This window comes from Saccopteryx bilineata, chromosome 7 (assembly GCF_036850765.1).
Source record: "Saccopteryx bilineata isolate mSacBil1 chromosome 7, mSacBil1_pri_phased_curated, whole genome shotgun sequence".
Taxonomy (NCBI): Eukaryota; Metazoa; Chordata; class Mammalia; order Chiroptera; family Emballonuridae; genus Saccopteryx; species Saccopteryx bilineata.
Genome location: NC_089496.1, coordinates 39,528,189 through 39,550,587, shown reverse-complemented (window position 1 = coordinate 39,550,587; position 22,399 = coordinate 39,528,189). Strand labels below are relative to the sequence as shown.

Here is a 22,399-nt window from a genome sequence, read left to right as displayed (position 1 = left end):
TCCAATCAACTAATCATCTGATTAAAGAGTATTGATAAGAATATTGACTGTATGCTTGCTCAGAGACAGAAGTTTGTTAGGTACTAAGGATACAGAATGGAACAAGTTAAGAGTTCCAGTCATCAAAGAGTCAACAGACCATCGGTGAGTTCAGCCATTAAGCAAGTTAGCCATTAAGCGGGTAAATATAATTATCATGAGCATTAAAGTTAGGGGAAGCACAGATTGTCATAAGGTTATGGAAAAAGGAGATTATCAAGTTTAATATTAGTAGAATATGAGGTCACTAATTATGAACAGGACATCTCTGGCAGTGGAGAATAATTAGATGGGAGGGTGGTAGGCAATATAAGAACATTCATACAAGGATTTTAATTTAATTTCCATCTCAATTTAGAGCAAGGGTTGGGAAACTAGGAACAGTGGGACAAATACAACCCATGGCCTGTTTTTGTATGTCTTGAGTGCTAAAAAGTGCTTTTCACATTTGTAAAATGCTGTAAAATAATAATAATAATAATAATAATAATAATAAAGAACATGCAACAGACAGTACATGGTCCACAAAGCAAACATTTTTACTACGTGGCCCATTATAGTACTGACCCGTAGAGTGCGGAGCACACTTGTAACATGAATATAACTAAAAGACAGTAGGGAATATATCCTTTTCAATCAAGATTTTCAGGTGTCATTTGGTAAAAGACTTCATGGAAACAGAAAAATTCAACTTGCTTTGCTGTTGCCCATATACCTGGATTTTAGCCTGAAGTTTAAAGTGCTCAAAGCCTTAATTTTGTGTATCCAAATTTATCCTATCTGTTGATAAACTTTTGAGGTACTGGATGTGAGATCTGGCTTATAAACATCTTGGAGTTCCTCAGAGAAATATGGTGTATACTTCTGTCACACGTGTCGCTTTCCTTCAGAGAGCCTGGGGCTAGATGAGGGTGGGGGGTGCCACCTGTTCCGAGCCTGGGGAATATGTGCTCAGTCATGCCTCACATGACAGAGCACAGACCAAGGGCCACATGTGTTCTACAGATGTAAAAACCCCAAGCCTTCAAATCAGAGCAGGAATAAAGTACGAGTAACTCTGATATTTCTTTTCAGCCAGGGATTTTGCTGTTTGTATATATAGAACAGAAAAGAAGGAGTGTGGCTAATTCACTGTTAACTATACATCAAGCCATGCCATTTGACCTTTAAATGTCAAGTCAGTTTGCTGAAACAGGCCACACAGTCTCAATTATTCTGCGATGTCTAAATCTGCATGGCTGTTTTTACTCCACTATAAAAACAATGTTGTACACCTGAAAATAATATATTATATGCCAACTATAATTTTAAAAAATTTAAAAATAATGTAAAAAGGAGAGGAGGTGTTTGTATTTTTAAATAGGGGTTCAGATGACATTTGAACAAGACTGTGAAGGCTCAGAGAGTGAACTACAGGGATTTCGGGAGGAAAAATACACAAAGAGGGAACGTTCTGTGTAAATGCCCCAGGCAGGCAGAACAAGTATGTCTGGCTTGGGCAGGGAACAACAAGGAGGCCAGTGCAGAGGCCAGAAATAATAATAATAGGAATAAAGTAGCTAACCTCTGTTGAAAAAAACAAAAACCAAAACTAAGTTATATCGACATTGCCAATTTGCCAATTAGGTTGGAAACGGGAAGAAAAGACCGTGGCAGCAAGCTAAAGAATGGAACGCTGCCCCGTGCACGGTGGCCTACTTTCTACTTTGTATAAAAGAAAAGAATTTGAAGCCACACCCATTTAATTTTTGGTGTTTTGTGGCATTTTAATTTTTTCTAATTCTTAGGATTTACTTTTTTTTTTTTTTTTACAAGAAAAACTCAAGCGAACTCATACTTCAACTGTCTGTATCTAAAAGCTGCTTAGTGATGGCGTTTTGTTGAGTTGTACACTTGAAATCTGTATTGCTTTGTTAACCAATGTCCTTCCAGTAAACTAAAGAAAAATACTGAGTTTTTAAATTTGGCATCAAATTCTATAGTATAAATTTAATTATTTTGAGGTTATTTATTGAATTGATATTATAGTCATGGCAATTTTACGTCCTGTAACAATTTCATTTTATTCTGTTTAACACATAAGTATCATTGGTCTTTCTAAAATACATTACTTTATATTTTCAAAATAATAAAAAATAAAACCTATTTGGAATGAAAAGCCTATGTCGAAGTTACCTTGGTTGGCTTTTTGTTACTTATTACTTTTCACTCATTTAATAGAATAATCTGGGGAGATAAATAAGAAAAGTGTTTTCTCCTTAGTTCTGAGTCCTTCTGACTTTCTTTCTTTCTTTCTTTTATTTATTCATTTTAGGAGAGGGAGAGACAGAGACAGAGAGAGAGAAGGGGGGGAGGAGCTGGAAGCATCAACTCCCATATGTGCCTTGACCAGACAAGCCCAGGGTTTCGAACCGGCGACCTCAGCATTTCCAGGTCGACGCTTTATCCACTGCGCCACCACAGGTCAGGCCTGACTTTCAAATTTGGCAGTCTACACAGAAGTGAAAGGATTCTATCATCTTTTGACAGTGAATGCCCTTTACTGTGAATCGTATTTTAATATAACTATGCTCCAAGGCTGCCCTCTAAACTTCCGGCCGTGCAATCACAGCCTGTATCTGATGTATCATGCAGGAGAGGAAGAGGAACTGGCCAAGTCTTTCACCGATGGTGGAACAGGAGGCATTAAGCTAGGTAATATGGAGAAGATTTTATTTTAAGTATTTTTCAATTACATTTATACAGCATGGAGAGAAAGGTAAAATATATAGAATGGCAGATTAACATGCTACACAGGAATGTAGGCAAACTGAGTATATATCCTGTGTAAATTTTCTAGGGATCATTTACTTTGTTGTTGTGTTAAAACAAAGGGGGATGTGGGGGAGAGGAAGAGAGAGCGAGCAGGAGAACACTGGGAGAGAGAACACACAGAGCTTTTCATACTGTTATTCATAGTGCAGTTGCCATTCTTATCTTAATACTGGTTATTTTATCTACTATATGGCCCTAGGTTTAATTTTATTCAAAAGTCAAAATAGTCACTTAGCTAAAGTGCTTACAACTGACTGGTTGTTGATTTAGCTTCAGAACATGAATACTAGAGAAAAAAAGATCCCAATGACAAATTTTTTAAAATTAGTGAGTGTTCGATTTCAATTGGCATTCAGTATTGTATTCGTTTCAGGTGTACAGCACAGTGGTTAGACATTTATATAACTTATGAAGTATTCACCTCAATAAGCCTGGTACCATACAGAGTTAATACAATATTACTGACTGTATTCCCTAGGCTGCACTTGACGTCCTGTGACAGTTTGGTAACTGGCCATTTGTACTTCTTAATCCCTTCACCTTTTTCACCCAACCCTCCCAAACTACTTCCATCTGGGAACTGTCAGTTCCTTTCCGTATCACTGTGTTTATTTACATTTTGTTTGTTTATTCCACATGTAAGTGAAATCATATGGTATTTGTCCTTCACTGGGTGACTCATTTCACCCAGGGCAGCAACCTCCAGGTCCACCCATGCTGTCCCAAGTGGTAGGATTTCATTCCTTTTTAGGGCTGAGTAATGTTCCATTGCATATATACGTACCACTTCTTTATCCATTTGTCTTTTGACTGGCCCATTTAGTCCACTTGCATTTAAATCAGCGGTTCTCAACCTGTGGGTCGTGACCCCGGCGGGGGTCGAACGAACAAAACACAGGGTCGCCTAGGTGTTTTGGTCGTTCGACCCCCATCGGGGTTGCGACCCACAGGTTGAGAACCGCTGATTTAAAGTAATTATTGATAGGTATGCACTTATTGCCATTTTACTGTTTGCTGATTCTTTTTGTAGTTCTCTGTTCTTCTCTTATTCTCTTGCTCTTTTCTCCTGTATGTTGATGACTTTCTGTAGTGTTGTATTTAGATTCCTTTCTCTTTATTTTTTGTGTATCTCTTGTAGACTTTCGGTTTGTGGTTTCCATGTGCTTCATGTATACCAAACTATGTTTATAGCAGTCTATTTTAAGTTAATGGTGGCTTAAGTTCAAACACATTCTAAAATCACTACCATTTTTACTCACCCCCTCCAGTTTATGTTTTTTTCATTATATTTTACTTCTTTTGTGTGTTTGTGTGTATCCCTTAATTTACTGTTGTAATTACACATGATCATCCCGCTTTTCCCTTTTAACCTTTGGACTGGCTTTGGTGTTGGTTGAGCCGCTCCATTTATTATGCTTGCCTTTGTCAGTGAGACATTTTTTTCTTTGTGATATTTTCTTATTTACATTTTTTACTTTTTTCTTCTTTTGCAAAAAGTCCCTTTAACATTTCTTGTAATACTAGTTTGGTGATGGGGAACTCCTTCAGCTTTTCTCTGACTTTTTACCAGCTTTGAAAATGATATAAACCAGGCTTAATTTGTTACTGTTTATCTCTTCTAATCATGAAACGAGAATGTTCCTGCACCCTTGCTGACTGAAGAATAAAAGACATTCCGTTGCGTGCATGCCCAAGTGGTGGGCGATCTTTTACAATGAACCACTGCATTCTTTCTCTTGATGTCAGGTCAGCCTGTAGGAAGTGGACAGCTCCTTCAGTTAATGATGTGGCTAATGGCTGAGTCCTAACAGTCGTTAATTCCCCAACGGTTGTGTTCTTAACACAGACAATTCTCTGATTTTTCTAAGCCTGAATGAATTGCTACAGAGGCTTACCGAAGTTCTTATAGTAACAACTCCTCTATTTCTGAAGCAATGTCTGTTTGCCAAATGCTTCCCACATACTGTTTCACTTAGCTTTCACAACAGCGTGGCATAGGTGCTGTGCGGATTGCCATTCTAGAGCTAGAGAAAACTTGGGTTCAGAGTGGCTCAGTTAACATGGCTGCATTTATACCATTAGAAACTGATGGAACTGAGATTGGAATCCCGGCCCACCTCATTTCAGAGCCTGCCTTTTCAGCCTATCCATTAGACCACCCTTCGCTATATAGAATGTTCTGGGACATGAACGGCCAGGTCATTTCTGAGTATGTTCTGAGATCCCCTTATGAAGATTTGACCCATAGCAAACATGGGTTTGTCATCTGTTTTCCAGCAGCCACCCACCTTCCTCCTTGGCTTACCTCCTTTCATTTGACCAACTATTCCTCTAAATATTCAAAAATCTCTCCTCCCCTGGCAGGACTGACATTGCAACTCCCATAACTGGGACTCCAGATTCTTCATGTCAGCAGAGGTGTGAGATAGGGAAGGGTCCCTCTGGAACCAGACATTCTGTATGGCTGCCATGAGGCATTTAGCTGAGAACTGGCTTTCTGAACCATCTTTTGAAAGTTTTTCTAAACTGCACTCACTAGGCCCTGGCCTGGCAGCTCAGTTGGTTAGAGCATCGTCCTGACATGCTGAGGTTGCGGGTTCAATACCCGCACATATAAGAATTAACCTATGAGTGTATGAATGAGTGGGACAACAAATTGATGTGTTTCTTTTCTCTCTCTCTGTCTCTCTCCTTTCCTCTCTTTCTAAAAATCAAGTAAAAAATTACACTTCACTCACTCAAGTTCTTAGAAACTGATGTCAAGTTGGCACAAACTTCATGACTCTAAGGATCTTCCTAAGTGATGTAGTAAAAATCTAAAATGGAGCATTGGGTCAGGATCAGGAAATATCAAGCCATGACACATTCCTGACAAAGAAAAACCTGGCAGTAGACTCTCAACTCAGAGTTCTAGAGATGAGGAAAAGGAGGCTCAGGGAATGGAGTGGATTCTCTCTGGTCATTTGGCTCATAGGAAGTGGAAGCAATGAGATTGGTCCCAGGAACTTTGGAACTGTCCTCTCTACAACACTGCCTGAACCTACGGCTTCAGCACTGCTTAGTTTTGAGTGACATCGGATCTCTCACCAGTAAAACCCAGTCTATATTCAGGAAGCCTGAGGCTGTCAGTAGGAGGGGCACTTACTTTTAGACATGGCTACTGTTCTGTGACCCCCTCCCATGCCTCTTTTTTGACTTGCTTCATAGAAGAAAGTAATGTCCACTATCCTCTGCTACTTTTTCTCCTGGGGGGTGTGTAAGAGCAAGCAGTAATAGGAGAGGTTGGAAAGAGAAAGGTAGGTGCAGTGTTTGAGCTCAATCAGAAGAGTAGAACTAGAGATTTCTCTTCATCTCAAGCAAAAGGCCATTCAAGATATATTTGTTCTAATTCTTAGGGGCTACATAATTAAATGCAAAATTACCTAGGCAGTCTCATAAAAGAGACCCCAAATTAGCAGATGGCTTCTTCATTTCAATCTATTGTGTAAGGTAGTTCTGATTGAAGATTACCAACAACACTCACAAAACAACTTTAGGGCCAAGAAAGAAGGAATGCGTTATAATTATTTTACTAAGAAGTTATTGAGATATGTTTCTTGTTAGGATACAAAACACTAATTTTGAACAATAAACATTTCTGAAGTATTTTCCATTCCACAGAATTTAAATGTACACAGTATCGCATCATCAGGGTCATATGTCAAAAGAAAAGCACCCCACTTTCCATAAATAACTGAAGAATTGATGTACAATATTATGAGAAAGTAAATCGCTTATCTCTAAGTACTTCAAATAAAAAACAAATGAAACAGACCAATAAATTAGCTTGCTTTACTTTAATAAGCAAGTAAAAAACAATGATCCAATTTGATCTATAGCCTAATAATACCCCAAGCTGCAGCAAGAATTTCACACAAAGCCTTCTGACCTAGCAAAAGTCACTATCTGTGTTTGCCAATGTTCTCTATAGAGCAGATGGAAAACATAAAATGGTTTGCACTTCATTTCAGAATTACCATAATTTTCCTAATAAAAAGGTTATACTTTATATTCAGCCACATATGCTGTCTCCAAGCATGAAACCCAGTAAGATTTTCCTGATGCTCAAGCAGTATCTTTGGCCTGATGCACCTTTAGGGCACAACCATCAGGGCAGTGAAATTAAGCTAGAGACAAGGGGAACGGTGAGAAAAATAGAGAAGAGCGAGAAAAGAAAAAAGGAAGAGAAACAACAGGCACACCTCTTGAGCACACCATCCACATTCTGGATCCAGCGCGAGGCACCGGGCGCAGGACGCTCCGTTCGAAGATGCACATCTATTGTTTTCTGTAATGGAAGGCACAACGAGTGGTTAGTTTTCTCTCCTATTGGGAAGGACATATAATTCCAGACCAAAATGTATTTTGAAAGCTGAAATAAGCTGAGCCATAGTTTTAAGTACAGTATATAACATCAAAAAACATACAACTTCTATGGGAAGAGTGAACCTGCTCTCCACTATGAATAGATACTGTATTTCCTGGAGAGTTGTTATTCAGTTGATTATTTGGGGAAAACAAGAGTGGTAAAAATGTGACGTTTAGCTAGGTTTGGGGGTGTGTCCTGAATTCTGCCGCAGTAGGAGAGCACCCTCCAAAGTTTTTAATGTGCTGCAGTTTCACCAGATTTCATATTGTCTGAACCAATGAAGTGTTTTGGATCTAGAATTTTTCCTGTAAAAATAATCAAATACAGACCTCAGTCACAACATGTAAATTCATGCTGAGTCATGGTGAATGAACTTTCTGAGAAATAATCTTGATGGACAGATATTATAATTAACTTGTGTTATTATTGATTATTTTGACTTGAAGGATATCAGAAGCAGATATATGATTCAGTATTTATACGGTAAAGTGGTTAAAATGAATGGGTTGTTTGAATTAATTTAATTTCTCTGATTGGATCACTGGAAGATCATGACCAATTCACTTTTCCATAGATATTTACACTTGGCTGTGACATTTTAATAACATAGTTGTACCTGGAAACTATTTACCTTTATCCCTCTAGCCAATGGCTACTTATACCATTAAAAAGTCTCACCATTATAGACTTAAAAAGTTAAAATATAATAATGCATCATAAATTATTTTATTATGGGGTTTTAGGGCAATAATCAAAATACTTTCTATATTCTTCTTACATGCTTCCTACATTCCATCCTTCACTATTTACTGTAAAATGTCCCAAGGACACTGGCCACCACAGCACCTGTCCAGCTCACCCACAAGTACACGGTAAATAACATAACCATGCGGGCTGGAAGTAGCTCAGAGTCAACGTGAGAAGGGACTGTATAAGCAAACAATAAAATACAGTGTGCCGGGCACAAGAGAGACATCGCCAAGGCACCATGGACATAGTGAGGAGCTTCTCCCTCTGCTTCAGAGGGACGGGCAGGGGTGGCGAAAGGGCATGTGGAAGGATGGCTCCCCAGAAGCAGTGCAACTAGTCTGTCTCCTTGCCACCCCACTTCGTTTCTGCTAATCTGTTTTCATCTCTTTAAAAAAATGTAACAGTTACGGAAGGAGACCATGTGTGTGTGCACAGTCACACACGGGAGCGGTAGTTTGAAAGAGGATAGAACCCACAAAATCTGCAGCTGTCCCCAAACAGCTCTTCTTTCTCTTCTTTTTCAACTTGCCCCAAACAATGTAGCATGCAGGGAGAAAACAGTCCTGACCTGGAGGTGGTATGGATGGCGGTTGGCAGTGGGAAGAAAGAGAGGGACTGCAGTGGGGGAATCAGCAGAGAGGTGCTCACTGGGGCAGCAGCTGGTACTCTGACCCCGAACTCTCCAGACACCCATGTGTTAAGCTGAAAGCGTCCTTCCCTAACATCCCTGCTGTTCTCTTACCTCCCCTCTGTGTTCCCTGGCACTCCTTATCCTTGGCTTGATGTCAGCTTTTAAAATGTTTTATCTGGCCCTGGCCGGTTGGCTCAGCGGTAGGGCGTCGGCCTGGCGTGCGGGGGACCCGGGTTCGATTCCCGGCTAGGGCACATAGGAGAAGCGCCCATTTGCTTCTCCACCCCCCCTCCTTCCTCTCTGTTTCTCTCTTCCCTTCCTGCAGCCAAGGCTCCATTGGAGCAAAGATGGCCCAGGCGTTGGGGATGGCTCCTTGGCCTCTGCCCCAGGCGCTAGAGTGGCTCTGGTCGCGGCAGAACGACCCCCCGGAGGGGCAGAGCATCGCCCCCTGGTGGGCAGAGCGTCGCCCCTGGTGGGCGTGCCAGGTGGATCCCGGTCAGGCGCATGCGGGAGTCTGTCTGACTGTCTCTCCCCGTTTCCAGCTTCAGAAAAATACAAAAAAAAAAAATGTTTTATCTAAAACTTCTTCACTAATATGGCCTAGGATTTTTTTTCACTGGCCTAGAATTCCAAGGACAGAAAATAACTGTGTTAGGCTCTCTTTACTACCACTGTGACCACCTAACTATGAAGACTCCATAGCCTAAAATTCTTCCATTTGGCTTAGCCTGCAAAATTGTAAAATCTGCTTATTCCTAACATATTCAGAAGAGGGAGTGACCTTTCTTCTTGTTTCCAGGAAGAAAACGAATTTAGGTCTAGAAATCAAGCACATTTGCATACCTAACTTGACCTTTACCAACTCTTAAACTCAACTGGTACACGGAATTAAGTTTATTACAGATCGGACCTGACCAAGCCTTTTACTGAGTAGGTAGGACTTCTGCTCTGGCAGCTACGCGTGCAGCCTCTTGGGAGGGAGGCAGCAGATTCTGTGACTCTGGTCTTTGTGTTTGTAATGGTTTTCTGACTCTGTCCTGAGTTAACCCAGATTCAAGTTCAAGCCAGGCCCCTACTTCCAAAGCACATGAGGTAAATAATTAATGTACAAAGCAAGTCTGTGTTTTTTTCTTTTGTATTCTGCTTTCTTTAAAAAGTTCTAGGCCAATGTCTGTTCTCAAACTTCAGACACCTAAGGATGAAGACCAACAGGGGTAGAGATTTTGGTTCTGTTTATACTTCCCAGGTTCCAAAACTGACATTTCTCAGTCTTCCTAACTACTGGATAGTGATCCCATAAATGGACATGGAGGGGGTGGGCCTTACTAAGGTTCTGCAGAAGTGGAGGAAGGCCATAAATTGAACTCCTTGGGAATAGTGTCACATGGTATTGCTGGAGAATGTCATGGTTAGCTTTACAGAAGACAAGACAGATACACTGTGGTATGCAGAATTTTAAGGATTTTCGCTTTAATTTTAAAACATGCAAGTAAATAAATACCTAACAGAAAAACATCACAGCAAATATAGCAATTCTTTACACTAAATGGCCATGCTATTGTGGGGGCTATTGGTCACTATATTGGGAATCTGAGTGTGTGTGTGTCTGTGTCTGACTCTCACACACTTCTGTGCAAACAGAAATCTTTACCCTGACACACACAATGTATGGCTTCTATTGACAGACAGGAGCAGCGTGTCATTAGCCTCTGGGTCTACTCAGTTCATTCCTGCCCCTGACTCGGCAGCACAGGAAGGCTGCTTATCCGGTGGTCTCATTGCTGACGCCTCATTAGAGGCGGGGCCTGAGCAGCCCTTCCCTCTGAGGCTGTGCTAGCTTCTTGTCCAGTGGTGTGGCATTAAGCACCTTGTTGTTTAGGGTGTAGCACCATGTTTTCATCAAGGATCTTTTTTTTTCTTTTTTTTTTTTTTAATGAATTATACTGGCAATTCTTAAGCCAGTGGAAGCAGAATAATAATATTTCAACCACATATCCTCAGAGCTCTCTTTTGGACTTTTATTTTTTTAATGGTAAATGCTTCACTAATCACATGTCATTAAATGTGTTGCCATGACAAAACTCAGTAGGGGATTTGACATCATATTGTCAGTAAGTGTGTCAATTCCGAATAATTCTATTCTTCTCTGAGCATGAACTAGGAGTTTGACTTTTTCTCATTTTGTTACAACCGGAACTAACAGACGAGATGAGGTAGCACCACTACATGGATACTGGGAAAAAGTCCCCGATTTTCAGAGCACTGCTCCAGAGGTGGCTCTGTGTCCTTAGGCAAGTGACCTAAGTTCTCTGAGGCTTCATTTCCCCCCACAGTGACACTGGGATAACTAGGCCTATGTCAGAATATTGATATGAGATAAACTGAGCAAGTATAAGCATGCCGAGAATAGTGCTTATGGTATGGTAGACACTCAGCAAAGGGACTACTGTAGTGTTAGTATAATTAATATTATATAGGTTTCATGCAGATGGATATGGATATTATATGTGTACCATATACATACATGTATTTAATTCTAGGTTTAAAAAAAGGAAGGCATTATGTGTCTATATTTGTTGTAAACGTAATTGGCTGTCTTTAAAATGAAAGTCACTTGGGTCGAACAGGCAAAGGTTTAAAAGTATAGCTGATTTATAAAAATACCTATTAAGGTAGAAGTTACTGTATTTTAGTTATTAAAAATGATTGTTAAAAGTCAATTTAGTTAAGTATACACACAGCAATCCAATCTATCACAAATACAATTTTGGCATGACTATAATTGGATTTCTGAAAATGTCTCAGGACACGATCATTTCATTCACATTTTGCAAAGTGAACATTGACTTAATCTGAATAATTGTTGAATTATTTTCCAGAAGTAAATATATATTTTTTATAAATAAATTTTTATTAATTTTAATGGGGTAACATCAATAAATCAGGGTACATATATTCAAAGAAAACATGTCCAGGTTATCTTGTCATTCAATTATGTTGCATACCCATCACCCAAAGTCAGATTGTCCTCCGTCACCTTCTATCTAGTTTTCTTTGTACCCCTCCCCCTCCCCCTCCCCCTCCCCCCCCCCATAACCACCACACTCTTGTCCATGTCTCTTAGTCTCGTTTTTATGTCCCACCAATGTATGGAATCGTGCAGTTCTTGTTTTTTTCTGATTTACTTATTTCACAGAAGTAAATATTTATGATGCATGTGAAATGACCTTTACAACTGTCATGAAGTATAATAAATGTATGAACAGGCTCGAGTGCACAAAAGTCAGGAAACTACACGTTCATGACACTCTCTCAGGTGTTCTTCGTTTTAGATGATGGCTTTATTCATATTATTTTGAGGATGTTTAGTTTATAGAAGAGAAAGGAGGAATAAAATGGACCAAAAACAAACAAACAAAAAAACTAAAGACAATAGAAGATACAATGTTTAGATTGGGATCTTTCCGTAAGTGATCAGATCAGTGAAAGTTTTAGGAAACATTTTTAATGTTTTTCTGCTCTAAAGGCTATGCCATGAAATTTCAACAAAATATAAAGGATGTCTGTCCATAGTTATCTGGAATGTGGAACAACTAAAACTGATAAACACTGTAGTCCTTTATATTAGGAATCAATCATTCCAGATCTCCTGTTAGTCCTAGACAGAATAATTTATGAAAAATGCAGAACTGTATTTTTCCCCCAGGCAGTATCCTCTTCCTAATTGGATTTACTTTACAAATTAAATTATACTTGCATAATTAAAAGCCATTTCCTTAAAAACAACAACAAAGTAAACACTTATAATGAGCACATATTCTACTTTGATAACATTCAAAATCAGGCAAGTTGAGCCCACAGAATCAAGTTTGGAGGATCACTCTTGGATTTCCTTGGTCTAGATGTATATTATGCTCATGTAAATTTTGCAAATCTTACAGAGACCTTCAAAATATATTACCTGATTATGAAAAGCTCTCTTTTACACAGAAATTTAATATAGGCTATCATTTCATTAAAACAAAACAAAGAAATAGATTGGTATTCTTTTTTTTTTTTCTTTATGTTTTACTGATTGATCTAAGAGAGGGGATGGAAAGAGGAAAGAAAGGGAGAGGGAGAGGAAGGGGGAGGTGAGAGAGAAAAAGAAAGAGAGAGAGAGAGGGGGGGAGAGAGAGGTGGCAGGGGTGGGGAGAGAAGGAAAAGGGAAGAGGAGGCTAGATTGGTATTCTGTTCATCCGCTATTACCTAGTTATACCAAGTTTTGATGGAGGAGCTGTTTCCTAAAAGCTCCTACCAAAATATAGGGAGGGGAGGAGTCATTGGGGCGACTTCTTAGAAAACCAGGCACAGGAAACAAAGCGAAAGTCGATTACATTTTAGTGAGGATGAAATAAAGGAGCATGGGGGAAAAGATGAGGAGCTTTCTGGAAAAGGTGGATCTGAGGAGGAAGCTCGGAAGGGCTCGAGAGGTCCGAGGGGAAGGTAGCGCGGAGGCAGCATCTGGGAACGGAAGCCGCAGGGGAACAGTACTGCTGGGACACCGTTTTCTCCCTCGTTCTTCCCCCTTGACCTTCATAGAAACAGAGTACAAAACTGCATGTATTTCTTAGCATTTCCCATTTGCTCTTCTCCTTAGTATTCAGAATATATGAGACATAATTTTACTGTTGAAATAAAGCAGCAGATATAATGAAAAGAATTAAAATAATTTGTAGCAAAACTGCAGCTTACTAAAATACTTTTTTGCAACAAACCCATATTTCAACTGTGCTCATATACAATTCATTTTTTTTCCCTATTCATATCTAAATAAAATTTCCGTATCTCCCACCCCCACCCCCACCGCACCCCCTGCATAAGGTTAAGTAATCCCTTTCTGGGCAGAACTTCCTTATAATGCCAGTATTAAGAAATACTTTATCTCTGCTTCCATTAACCAGGATTATTAGGCTTTTACTACATGTAATCTTTATGTTTCAGAGACAAGTTTTGACCTCCCTTGTTACATAGGAAAAAATTCATGTGAGTTCACTAGGGTTGTCTGCTTAGCATAAAGGTTTTATGAGAAAAGGTTTTATGGGAAAAGCCACTTTCAACATCGGGCAGGTTAAGAAATGTCAGGGCAACACTACACATTCCATCAGTCTGCCCTTCCCTGTTTGGGGCAATCCCAACATGAGTCAGAACTTCAAGTGGGTTGGATGGCATAAATAAAAAAAACTCTAATCATGCTGGGGTTTACAAGAAGCACCATTGAGAAGCCGCCAATGACACTCACTGGTGTTGAAATAGGCTGTACAAGAAAAGAGCTCTCACGGGGTCATGTCATGGCCTCTCTCTCATTGCTGTTCATTTACACACACTGTTACCAACCTTGCTGTGAAATGGTTCTGACTGCAGCATACATTGGATGACTGTGTGTCACTTCTGCTCTTCATGAGAACACCTTTTTAAGTTGGAAAGGAGCATGCTTGATTACACCGGGCAGCAGGTGAATCCTGGAATTCCTTGGAAAAGCTGAGGTCTAAGATCACCCTAAAAGCACAGTAGTGTGGTGGTGTTGAACCAGAAATAAAAGCAGTGAGCAAGGCAATCCGTGCTGAGGTGACAGGAAATGTGAAGTGAGGAAGAGAACGCCAGAGTTCGGGACATGAAGGACTCTCTCCACACTGAGGAGGATGTGACAGGTTTTGATGGATTCGTACAATGCTGAAATCTGGTTAAAATTTGTTTTTAGATCATACGCTAGCTATACCTTGAGGTATATTCACCGATGTGAAAAAAGGATGAGAGAGCATTAAGACTGTCCTCTGCATTTGAAAATGACTTACAAGTTTCATATTATTTCCTAGATAATGAAGTTTCACTGGGTGGGCCAAGCAGGTACTCAACATGCAACAGTCATTCCTGAAGAGGATCCTATTTAGCTTCGCAGTGGCCCCTTTGCCCGAGTACATCTGTCTGTCTTCTGTCACTCACCTGGCGGGAATTCGTGAGAAAGTGGGAGAGGCTTGGGAAGAAAGAAGGGGGTCAGAACATGGCCCCCCGCAGCATAGCTGCAGACGTGGAACTGTAGAACTGCTGGAAGGATCCAAATCTCAAGATTCAAGGAGGGCTCCCAAGGCCCCTCTGAGGCAAATGCTGGTTAAAGCTGCATTTGTCTGACTTGGAAAAGCAGGATTAGTCATGTGCTTTGTGTCTTGTTTTAACTGGAACTTTTCCATACATTCCAACCGTCCTGTTTATGAGGCACACTCCCTTTTTATAAAAGCCAAATATTCACCGGTTTCCCACTCTGTTGCTCTAAATACTGTTTTTAAGCTAACATGCTAGATGGAGTTCCAGGGCTCTTCCTATTTTCCTCTCCAACTCTTGGCAGGTATGGATTTCCTTTCTCTCCCTAAATAAAAAAGTCACACAGCAATTCAGGTCAAAACCACAAACGCCATAGTTAAAGAAGTAAAAGAAATGCCTCAGAATGGTAAAAATGCATTTTTACGTTATATTTTTAAAGCTGAAGTCACATCTCAGGTGTGCACTTGTTTAGGGCAGCAGAGAAACACCCTGTATTGTAAAGACTTTTGTTCTAAGTAACAGAAATAAATGAAGGCCAAAGTGAATTTTAGTTCACTTAGCATTTGATTTTCCTGTAATTACATTTGAAAACCAAAACGGTGTTTATATTTTACCCTGCCACTTGAAAAATCAAATCTATACATATACACGGTAGGTTAAAATGAAAGAGAATAACAAGTATTTATTAGGTGATTACTCTGTGTTGGGTCCTGTACTAGCACTTTATATGTATTATCTCATTGGGACTTTATGAAAAGCCTGTGAGGAAAGCATCACTGTGGCCACTTAAGAGATGGGGTACTAAGGCTTAGGCAAAGTGTCATCCCAAAGTCACACAGTAAGTACCGAGTCCAAGTTTGGACTCCGTTCTGACTACAGAGCCTTTTTTTCCCCTTAAACACGATATGCAATAGGCAGTACCATAAAGAAACACAATTATACCAAAGTATGATTTAAAATCCTTTCTAATTGTACTGTTATTAGTCTCTAAGTGATGACTCAATAATAATTCCCATGTAGGTCACAATAATTCTTTCACACAAGTAGTAAGTCATTATTTTTCCTGTCATCAGCCCCACTTTAGAGATGAAGATATTAGATTATTTTCTATCCTCAGTGCCAAAGACCTCCCTGAATGCTTCAGTGCCCTTTTCGAAATTCATTTTGTTTCTATGCACAAGGAAACTCTGGGTTTTAACCCCAAACCCCAGCCTGAACATCTCACCAAGGGTCTGAATTAGATGGTTGGCACTTTCTCAGCATGGGGGAGCACTTTTCCATTAACAACTGTGTTTCCCCAGCCTCTTGCCAGGGGAGGGCTCTGGGCTGCATGCTAATGAGGCAGAAGCACTTGAAACGATGTTTGTAGTTGCTGTTTCCATTTGTGAATTTCCAGTTCCCTGGAAGCCAGATCTGGAATGGGGCAGCAGGCAACGTGTTCTATTTTCTGCCTATCTCCTGACCCTGGCTCCTGATTTAACTTTGCTGAGCTTTTGTTTCCTTGCTGACAAGGTAGGGAAGATGCTCTTCCTGTTTTATGTCCTCTATTCATCCACCCTGTTGTAAAAACACTTGAAAAAGGAGAGTATGAGTTAAATGACAGGATGGGTGGAGAGCATGTGCTCTATAGCATGTACAATTCTGTTAATTTGTGGGGATGTTTGAAGCTGTACTGTATTATATAATATGAAGGGGTTATTTTAAAAGGCCATACAAAACCCTTTCCGTTAGGTGTATCAGTTGCCCGGTAATGCAGAATCATACACTGTTTTATGTTCTCATACCGTCAGCAGAGAGGCACGAGCAAACTCTCTGGGGGATGGAACTGTTCTGTATGCTGACTGTCCCAGTAGTTTCACAAGCCCACACATCTGTCAAAACCCACCGATGAACACTAGATAGATGCAGTTTATTGATATAAATTATATCAAATTTGACTTAAATTAGCATTTTTAAATTTTACTTTGGGGCTTGGACAAAGGAAATTCTGAATTACAATGAAAAGATTTTCACCTAAATATTTTATAGGGTTGAAATTTAATATTCTAGAATTCTTTAATTGCTTTAAATAATTCCAGGTAATAATTGCCCAGTTTAATTTCATTGGCTGGAATTTTACTACATACTTCTTTATACATATGTACTACTCACAAAAATTAAGGGATATTTTATCGCTTCATATTAATTTAAAAATATCCCCTAATTTTTGTGAGCTGTGTATCAGTCACTAATGCTTTATTTTACCTCATAGTCTTTGGTGTGTACTTCCTAATAGAAGCACACTCTCTTACAAAACCAGCATAGAGGTGCTTAATTCAGGATATTTATTATTGATACTATATCGTGAACTAATCCATGCTTTAATCTCCTTGTTCTCACTGGCTGCTTGTAGAGTTCTCTCCCACTCCCTACCTCCCAAAAATATCTACCGCTATTCTTTCAAAGTTCAAAGGTCTTATTTAATAAGCTCCTCCCTGTCTTTGTTATCATCACCCAATACGTTTCTAAACTTTACAACGTATTCCTAACCCTGCTGATGGTGCCTCTGCCTCACTAGAGTCCATATAACATCCAAATCACCCCACATTATATTACCTTCACCTTGGACAGAGAGAGTCACTGGGAATTCCTGGGACCAAGGACTGGCACAGAATTCTCATGAGCTAAAGGGGCCGCTGGATCATGAAACCATAAAAGAGTTCTTAGGCCCAAAGACCAAAGAGAAGCAGATTAAGTGACAAATTCAGGAAGAGCCACGAGATGGGACAGAAGGGAGGCTCCTGAGCCAACAATTCTAAACGTAGCTGAAAATAAACAGAAGTAGATCATACACAAATGGGGGGCTTCAACAGCTTCAATCTTAGCTCCTGACGCTGCCTTTATGGGGTACTGTTAAGGGCATATTAAGGATTGGGTCTCTTCCAAATCCGGTTCATACCTCACCTAGCCCCTGGGCCTTGCCTTTATTAATCTTTTGTTGACTTTTCACATTGTTTCTCACATTCACTATTCTAATTCTTTCTCCTCAAATCCATAAACATTTTTACCAAGTCCTCATACTTAAGAAATGACCCTAACCTTACCTTTGTATTACCTAGAATATCTAAATAACTTTACTTTAAGAAAAAAACCCTATAAACCTTAAAATTGTCTTTGTTCAGAGGACGAAGAGTTTTCTTTCTTGCCACAGTCGTTCCCTCTGTCTAGTGAATGCTCACTGAAAGGCAAACAGTGATTTCCTAATTTTATTTAGCAACTAGCATTTAGCAGCATTATAAGACTGCATCTTATAAGAGTGAGTAGGCACTCTATCACTTTGTCCATTCTCACAACTAATTATTGTCTTATATCTTCGACTGTTTTTACATCTCTCTAAACTACATGTTGATGGCTTCATGAATTAACGTGACGTTAAGTCTCCCCTTCTGACACATGATCCCCAGTTTGTATCTGTAGTTCCAAACTCTTAAATTTGTGTCTTAAATTTTCAGCAATCTGCAGGAAATTCCACTTAGAGTCCTGCTAGAACTTCAAAATCTGTAAGTATCAAGTAATAATCATCTTCCTATCCAGCAGTAGCTCTTCCTGACTTGAATGACATTTCTGTTAATTATGTTATTTTGCTGGTTATTCTGCTTTAAATCTCCGTGGTAAACCTTGACTCTTCCCTCTACCAAAATCCCAACAACCTATCAGTCATCAAGATTTTTTTTGCCTTTACCTAGGTATCTTTAGCATTCATCTCTTCCTTAGTGAACTTCAACCCTAGTGTAGAAGCATTATCATTTGCTTTATGGTAACAACTTTTTTGCAGTTTTTTACCTTGGTCATCTACCACTAAGATTCATTATACACATTAGTGCCAGCTTCACTTCCTGACACACTGCCCTTAATGTATCACATTACTACCAAACAATCAAATAAAAGCCTTTGATGATTTATTTCCTGCCACTTGAATAGTAAAGTTCAAACAAACCTACCTCTATCTAACTCTGTGCTCTTTCACTTCTCCCTTGATGTCCTATATCCTGACCAATATGTCTGCCTCCTTTCTCTGCTTGCTTCCAGTCCTCCAGGAGGCAATTTAGACACTATCTCACTTACACACCTCTGCCATCAGTTCCTTCCTGCTCCCATTGGGATCCTGTATTCTGCACTGAATTATAGTTACTTGTATGTATGTTATTTAGTTATTTGTGTTATGTTAGTCTTGTGTTTTGCATGTGTATATATAATTTACATATTACACATGGAAATATATTTAGCAGGAAGCAAATTGCCCCAGGAAGGAGAAGATCTTAGGTAGTTTGGAAAGTCTTCTGTAAACCTTTTGACTTCCAAAATGTTGGTTTGTGCCCCCTTTAAGTATAATCCTCAGAGAGTGTATACTTCCTTCTTTAATTATCCACCAGGCAAACTCGGTCACTGCCTTCAAAACTTTGCTCAAACATCCCCTTTCTTAATTATATCAATCCATCTAATCCATTTAAAATGGCAACCCCTGCCCATCCCCCGAATCCCACTCTACTATTCCCATAGCACTCATCACTTACAATAAAGTAATCATGTTTACTTTTTATTTTATTTCTTCTGCCTCCAAAATATACGACTTGTTGAAGACAAGGTATTTTGTCCTTTGTGTCCTAAAGCATTTTACATACCTTGAAAAGTACTTTGCACATAGATATTGGTGAAAAATATTTAAGTGATTAGCAATTATTGGATTGCAGTTTAAGTTGTAAGATTTGTTAGTGTTAGATTATAATATATGTTTAAGTGCGAATCTCTTTCTTTCAAGTGATGTATCATTGAGGTAGATGCTGTCCTGTTCATATCTCCCTCTGGGTTTAGAGACTTGGTTCAGATAGCACATTCTAATGGAAGCAGGCAGATCAAAGACAAACTAAATAGAATGTCTAGCAAGATACAAGTTGCTATATGTCTAGCACTTTCTGTAGAGAAAAAAACCAACCCAGATGGGGAGTGAGGAGTACCTACTCCTTACTAGGTGTTGGGGATATTGATATCCCTTCTCTACTCATTCGATAAATACTATATTTCTGTTCTTTCCATCTTTACCCACTCATTTAATGGTTTCTGCTAGTAGCTGAAAACAATGCAGATTATCATGTGTACTGTTGGGTACAGTATACACAACCAGAGTTTTGCTTTATGTTGATGCATTTTATGACAGTCTTTAGGAATATGATGTGCTTAAAAAGGTCAACCGTATATGTAGTCAACTCTAAGTAGTTGGACCCTCCAGTTAGTCAAGCTTTGCATTTGTAATTCTCTGCTAAAGCATAGAAAATAGTAAAACTAAGTATTAATATTTAGAAGAGATTTCAAGGTTCTGTCTTGCTATTAAGACACAGTTGATCCATATTCTGTCTGAATCAGAAGAAGTCTAAAGCCCCACGGCACTAATGACCCCGACCACCCACATCAGCCTCGCATCACTCTCTGGTGCTCTATACTCCCGGTTCCCAAGCTCAGTCTCTCACCCACATGAGATAATACTTCGCCTCTGTTCATACAGCAACCACTTCAAGCCAAAATGTACTGAGAAGGTGCTCAAGAAATAACTTTTGATTTACTGATTGAATGATAATGGTAAGGCTTTTCTCAAATCTCAAAGGCTTAATGATATACTTCCCATAACAGGAAATTTTAAAAGAAAAGAGTCAAAATATCAATGCTCATGGACTTAATTAACTGGAATACCACCTTTAACATGCACTCAGGGTAACCAGGGTTTTATAATAACCCTTTTTCACATTCTCATGGGCTGCTCTGTTAGATTATAACAAGAATTCTTGATTATAAGGAAGAGAACGGACAAAGATTTGGTCCAAAGAGGAAGGGACATTATCCTCTGGGAATAGAAAGCAGAACATTCCACTTCTTAAGGAATTTGGAAGTTTGTAATGATTTGGGTAGCACTCACTCATCCATAAATTATTTGGTAGTTATTTAATACCTGCCATAACCGTGGCACGATGCAAGGTGTTAAAAATAGGGTACCTATCTTGTGAAGCTTATAGAATAACATCAGAAAGTGACATAGGACAGATTTTTAACAAAAGTGCAATAAAAAGGAACAGGCGGGGTGCTATATGGCAGCACATGACAGGAGGCTGTCACCTCAAGGGGACACAGGGAGGGTCAGTGAAGACGTGAGGAATTTGCCAGGTCGTTTTATTACCTGACTGCCTCCCTGGTCTGTCTGGCTCCCGAAGGCATCCTGTCTGTTAGAAATCACACGGCACTGTTAGGCTGCTCTGCAGAGTCAGCCCACTGAGCTGGGTCAGGAAAATCTGGCAGAACAGCAGCGCCCCACTCAGAGAAATGACTCAGCTCCCAGCATCCAACATCCCAGGTCTAATCTTTGATACCGAACCTGTTTTCTACTCAGCTTCCCTTTGTACCTCAGATCTCTTTTGTCTTCCAACACTTAATACCCTTTGCAAGTTCAGCCTTTATACTTCTGCTAGAAGACTCCCAAGCTGCCTTTAAAAAAAATCATATACAACCAAGTACAATTACGTTTGAATGGGTGAGAAGGAGCTACTCCCTCACCATGACCGAGGCTGCAGTGCCTCCCTCCCCTGTCAAACCTGTGGTACAGGTCTGTTGAGTCGCAGATAGGTCAGTTTATCTTCCCCTTCTGGCCTGGAAGGCTCTCCTCTGTCCCCAAATGACACACAGACTCCAAACTCTGTTCCTAGGCTTCTGAGCTTCACATACAGCATAACCTGTGGCCTTACCTCCTGAACATCCCTGAAACACCCGGATTTCTACCACATTCACCTTTGCACACCAACAATTTAGAAAGGAGGTGAATGAAAGGACTTTCTCCAGATGTGCCATGGGTACACACGTTATTGGCAATGTCCTCTCACATACTGGAATTCCCTGCTGGGATTCCATTGGTCGTGTGGTATCTCCTATGACCTTTGAATGGAGAGGGTCCCTGTATGTCTGGCAGCATCCGGCCACCTGCCTTGTTTAACCAACTCATTTGGACCATGCTGGACTCTTTACTGGACAGCATCCTCAAAGCCCTAGAAAAGTGAGTTTGTGCTCTTATGGGTAAAGCTCTTGGAAACACAAATCCCTTCATGTATAGGAGTGCCAGTATGCTGGCGAAGTTGGCTTCCGAGTTCGTGTGATCCCATATTTCTTGGGATTTCCTGAGTGTTTAGTTCTCTGCTCCTCGATAACAAATCACCCCTATGTGCTCGTTGATAACAAATCACCCCTATGGGTGCTCTACCGAAGTTGAAGGGCCAATTCTGGCGGAGTACCCCGGAGCTTGAATTCTTTAACATAGAGCTAGAAGCATCTAACTTGGTCAAAGGCAAGAAAAACCTGGTTCCACACATGGGATTACTTGTTTTAAAAAATAAGCCCAAAGGAATGGTTAAAGACCCAGTGTGGGAGGGACACACCCAGTGTGGGAGGGACACAACCCAGGCCATAGGGGACAGTATTCTAGCAGTCTGTCCTACAGGGAAGAGGCATGTAACGTCCAGTGACAGTTCTGAGCAAACATTTCTGTGCTGCCAAGTAATTTAGTCAGAAGTAGCACTAGTCTTTTGTAAACTTCGAAACCAAACGCATCCTGGGAGGCATAATTTGTCCCCAAAGCCCTGATATCTGAATTTTCATAATGCCCA

General features: G+C 40.0%; 2 protein-coding genes across 3 annotated transcripts in view; one reads left to right on the top strand and one right to left on the bottom strand.

Moving 5' to 3' along the window:
* Window positions 1-22,399, bottom strand: part of ITGB8 (integrin subunit beta 8) — a 79,560-nt gene that overhangs the window by 46,698 nt on the left and 10,463 nt on the right. For both annotated transcript variants that reach the window (XM_066239791.1, XM_066239792.1), the window contains exon 2: window positions 7,095-7,180. In XM_066239791.1, the coding sequence (XP_066095888.1) occupies window positions 7,095-7,180 (86 nt within the window). The remainder of the gene's footprint in view (window positions 1-7,094; window positions 7,181-22,399) is intronic.
* Window positions 16,179-22,399, top strand: part of MACC1 (MET transcriptional regulator MACC1) — a 234,791-nt gene continuing 228,570 nt past the window's right edge. Inside the window, exon 1 of the mRNA XM_066239788.1 lies at window positions 16,179-16,232. The gene's annotated coding sequence lies outside the window, so the exon portion shown is untranslated. The remainder of the gene's footprint in view (window positions 16,233-22,399) is intronic.